The 2,500-nt window shown below is 46.7% G+C and overlaps 1 protein-coding gene across 1 annotated transcript in view; it reads left to right on the top strand.

Annotated features, from left to right (window-relative positions):
- LOC143284975 (dynein axonemal heavy chain 3-like) overlaps positions 1–2,500 on the top strand; it is a 198,196-nt gene that overhangs the window by 144,571 nt on the left and 51,125 nt on the right. Inside the window, exons 52-53 of the mRNA XM_076592137.1 lie at positions 407–597; positions 1,130–1,225. Of these exons, the coding sequence (XP_076448252.1) occupies positions 407–597; positions 1,130–1,225 (287 nt within the window). The remainder of the gene's footprint in view (positions 1–406; positions 598–1,129; positions 1,226–2,500) is intronic.

Genomic DNA, 2,500 nt, shown 5'->3' with positions numbered 1-2,500 from the left:
GTTATTGTAAAGCGCTTTGAGAGGTTTGGAAGCGCTATGTAAACGTATTGTTGTTGTCGTCATCGTCATCATTATCATCATCGTCGTCATCGTCATCATCATCGGTATCATCGTCGTCGTCGTTCATTATCATCATCATCATCATCATCACCACCACCACCACCATCATCATCATCATGATCATATTCATCATCATCACCACCACCAACACCCATCATCATCATAACCATCATCATCATCACCATCATAACAATCAACTAAAACGAAAAGTTCACACCATTTCCTTGTCAACAGGAATACATCATCATCATCATCATCATCATCATCATCATCACCACCATCATGACAAATCAGCTGAAACGAAAAGTTCACACACCACTTCCCTCCGTGTCAACAACACCAACAGGAATAGGTGGAAGCGGGCGGCAGAGCACGACACGGCTGGCCGCCTTCATATCCGACTTCCAGCTGTTCCAGATAGAGATCACCAAGAACTACACCACCACGGAGTGGAGGGACGACCTCCGCCGTATGATGCGTAAGGCGGGCGATGAGGGCGTGTCCACCGTCTTCCTGTTTGGAGACCATCAGATCAAGGTGTGTGAGGGGGAGAAGGGTGGGGGGTGGGGGGGGATGCGGGGGTGGGTGGGGGTGGGTGGTGCGGAGGGGTATGTGTGTGTATGTGAGAGGCGGGGTGGGGTGGGGTGGGGGGCAGGGCGGGGGTGGGTGCGGGGGGTATGGGTGTGTGTGGGGGGGGGAGAAAGGGGGTGTGGAGGGGGGAAGGGGTGGGTGCGGATGGGTATGGATGTGGGGGGAAGGCAGCGGGGGAGGGGAGGGGGGGGTGCGGAAGGGGATGGGGGGGCGATGGGGGAGCAGAGGGGGTGTGGAGGGGTTGGGGGTGGGAGAGCGTGTGTGTGTGTGTGTGTGTGTGTGTTCCTCGTGGCGTTTTGGTCGATATGAGTGGGGAAATTCTTTGAATCCATCGCAAGAGTTAAGATGACCGTATTCATTTTGCAAAGTGTTTCACAGTTCAGATATGTTGCGCTCGTTATCGTTGTGAAGGTGTTTGTTTAATGTGATTGGAACTGATATTCTGATTCTTTTTTCTTTTCTTTTTTTTATCTTTTAGGATGAGTCCTTTTTGGAAGACGTGAACATGATTCTCAACACAGGAGACATTCCCAACCTGTACGAGAAAGAGGAGAGACTAGAAATCATCGAGAGGGTAAGTCAGTGATGCTGAGCGTGAGGTAGCTCGAAGCTGCTGGAAACGAAACAGAAAAAAATGTCAAGAATTTAATGCATATCTACCAAAGAACTGGCTATGCTACAACTACTACTGCTACTGCGGCTGCTGCTTCTACATCTGCTGCTGTTTCTCCTCCTCCTCCTCCTCCTTCTCCTACTGCTACTACTGCTGCTACTACTACTGCTACTACTTCTACCACTTACAGTGATAAAGATGGTGTAAAGAAGAAAAGGAAAGGTGAATAAGAATTGAAAAGGGAACCAACGATATACGTAACAGCTTTGCAACTCAACCAGTATCCGTTCCATACCAGTCTGAACATCAAAACCTTAAAATTCAAAACCACAACACTACACAGAAAAAAAATGTTTACAATCAACAAAGGCACCACGCCACACACAACACACCTCCACCACTACCGTAGGTTTTCCAGGTAGCATGACATACTAACATATCGCATACCGCTACAATGACTGCATTGATTTCACAAAAACAACGCTCCAACATACTACTATTTCATAAGTTTCATCTTTTGATTCTGCATTCCATCTGTTTTGATTCGCCCGTGTCACCATACAATCCTCCACTCTTCTCTTAGCTTTATTTACCCTTGTTTTAATTATAACATTCGGATATGAAAATTAATACTGTAATTAGATGTCAGCAATCATCAATATTTACGAAGGGGACATTTAACAGAAGTCGTTCCATTCTAATGACGGGCGCAATAGCCGAGTGGTTAAAGCATTGGACTGTCAATCTGAGGGTCCCAGGTTCGAATCACAGTGACGGCGCCTGGTGGGTAAAGGGTGAAGATTTTTACGATCTCCCAGGTCAACATATGTGCAGACCTGCTAGTGCCTGAACTCCTTTCGTGTGTATATGCAAGCAGAATATCAAATACGCACGTTAAAGATCCTGTAATCCATGTCAGCGTTCGGTGGGTTATGGAAGCAAGAATATACCCAGCATGCACACCCCCGAAAACGGAGTATGGCTGCCTACATGGCGGGGTAAAAACGGTCATACATGTAAAAGCCTACTCGTGTGCATACGAGTGAACGCAGAAGAAGAAGAAGAAGAAGAAGTTCCATTCTAATTTTACAACGGATACCTGAAGGCATCACACCTAAACACAAACCACTGCTCAGCTTCGCGTTGTAAGAGGTTTGAAAGCGCTTATTTAATGTGCTATTGTTGTTTTCGTTGTTGTTGTTGCTGTTGTTCTTCTTCTTGTATTCTTGTCCTTCC

The sequence above is a fragment of the Babylonia areolata genome, chromosome 8 (genome assembly GCF_041734735.1).
Source record: "Babylonia areolata isolate BAREFJ2019XMU chromosome 8, ASM4173473v1, whole genome shotgun sequence".
Classification (NCBI taxonomy): domain Eukaryota; kingdom Metazoa; phylum Mollusca; class Gastropoda; order Neogastropoda; family Buccinidae; genus Babylonia; species Babylonia areolata.
The sequence above is the reverse complement of the archived record's forward strand: the minus strand, read 5'-3'. Positions and strand labels throughout refer to the sequence as shown.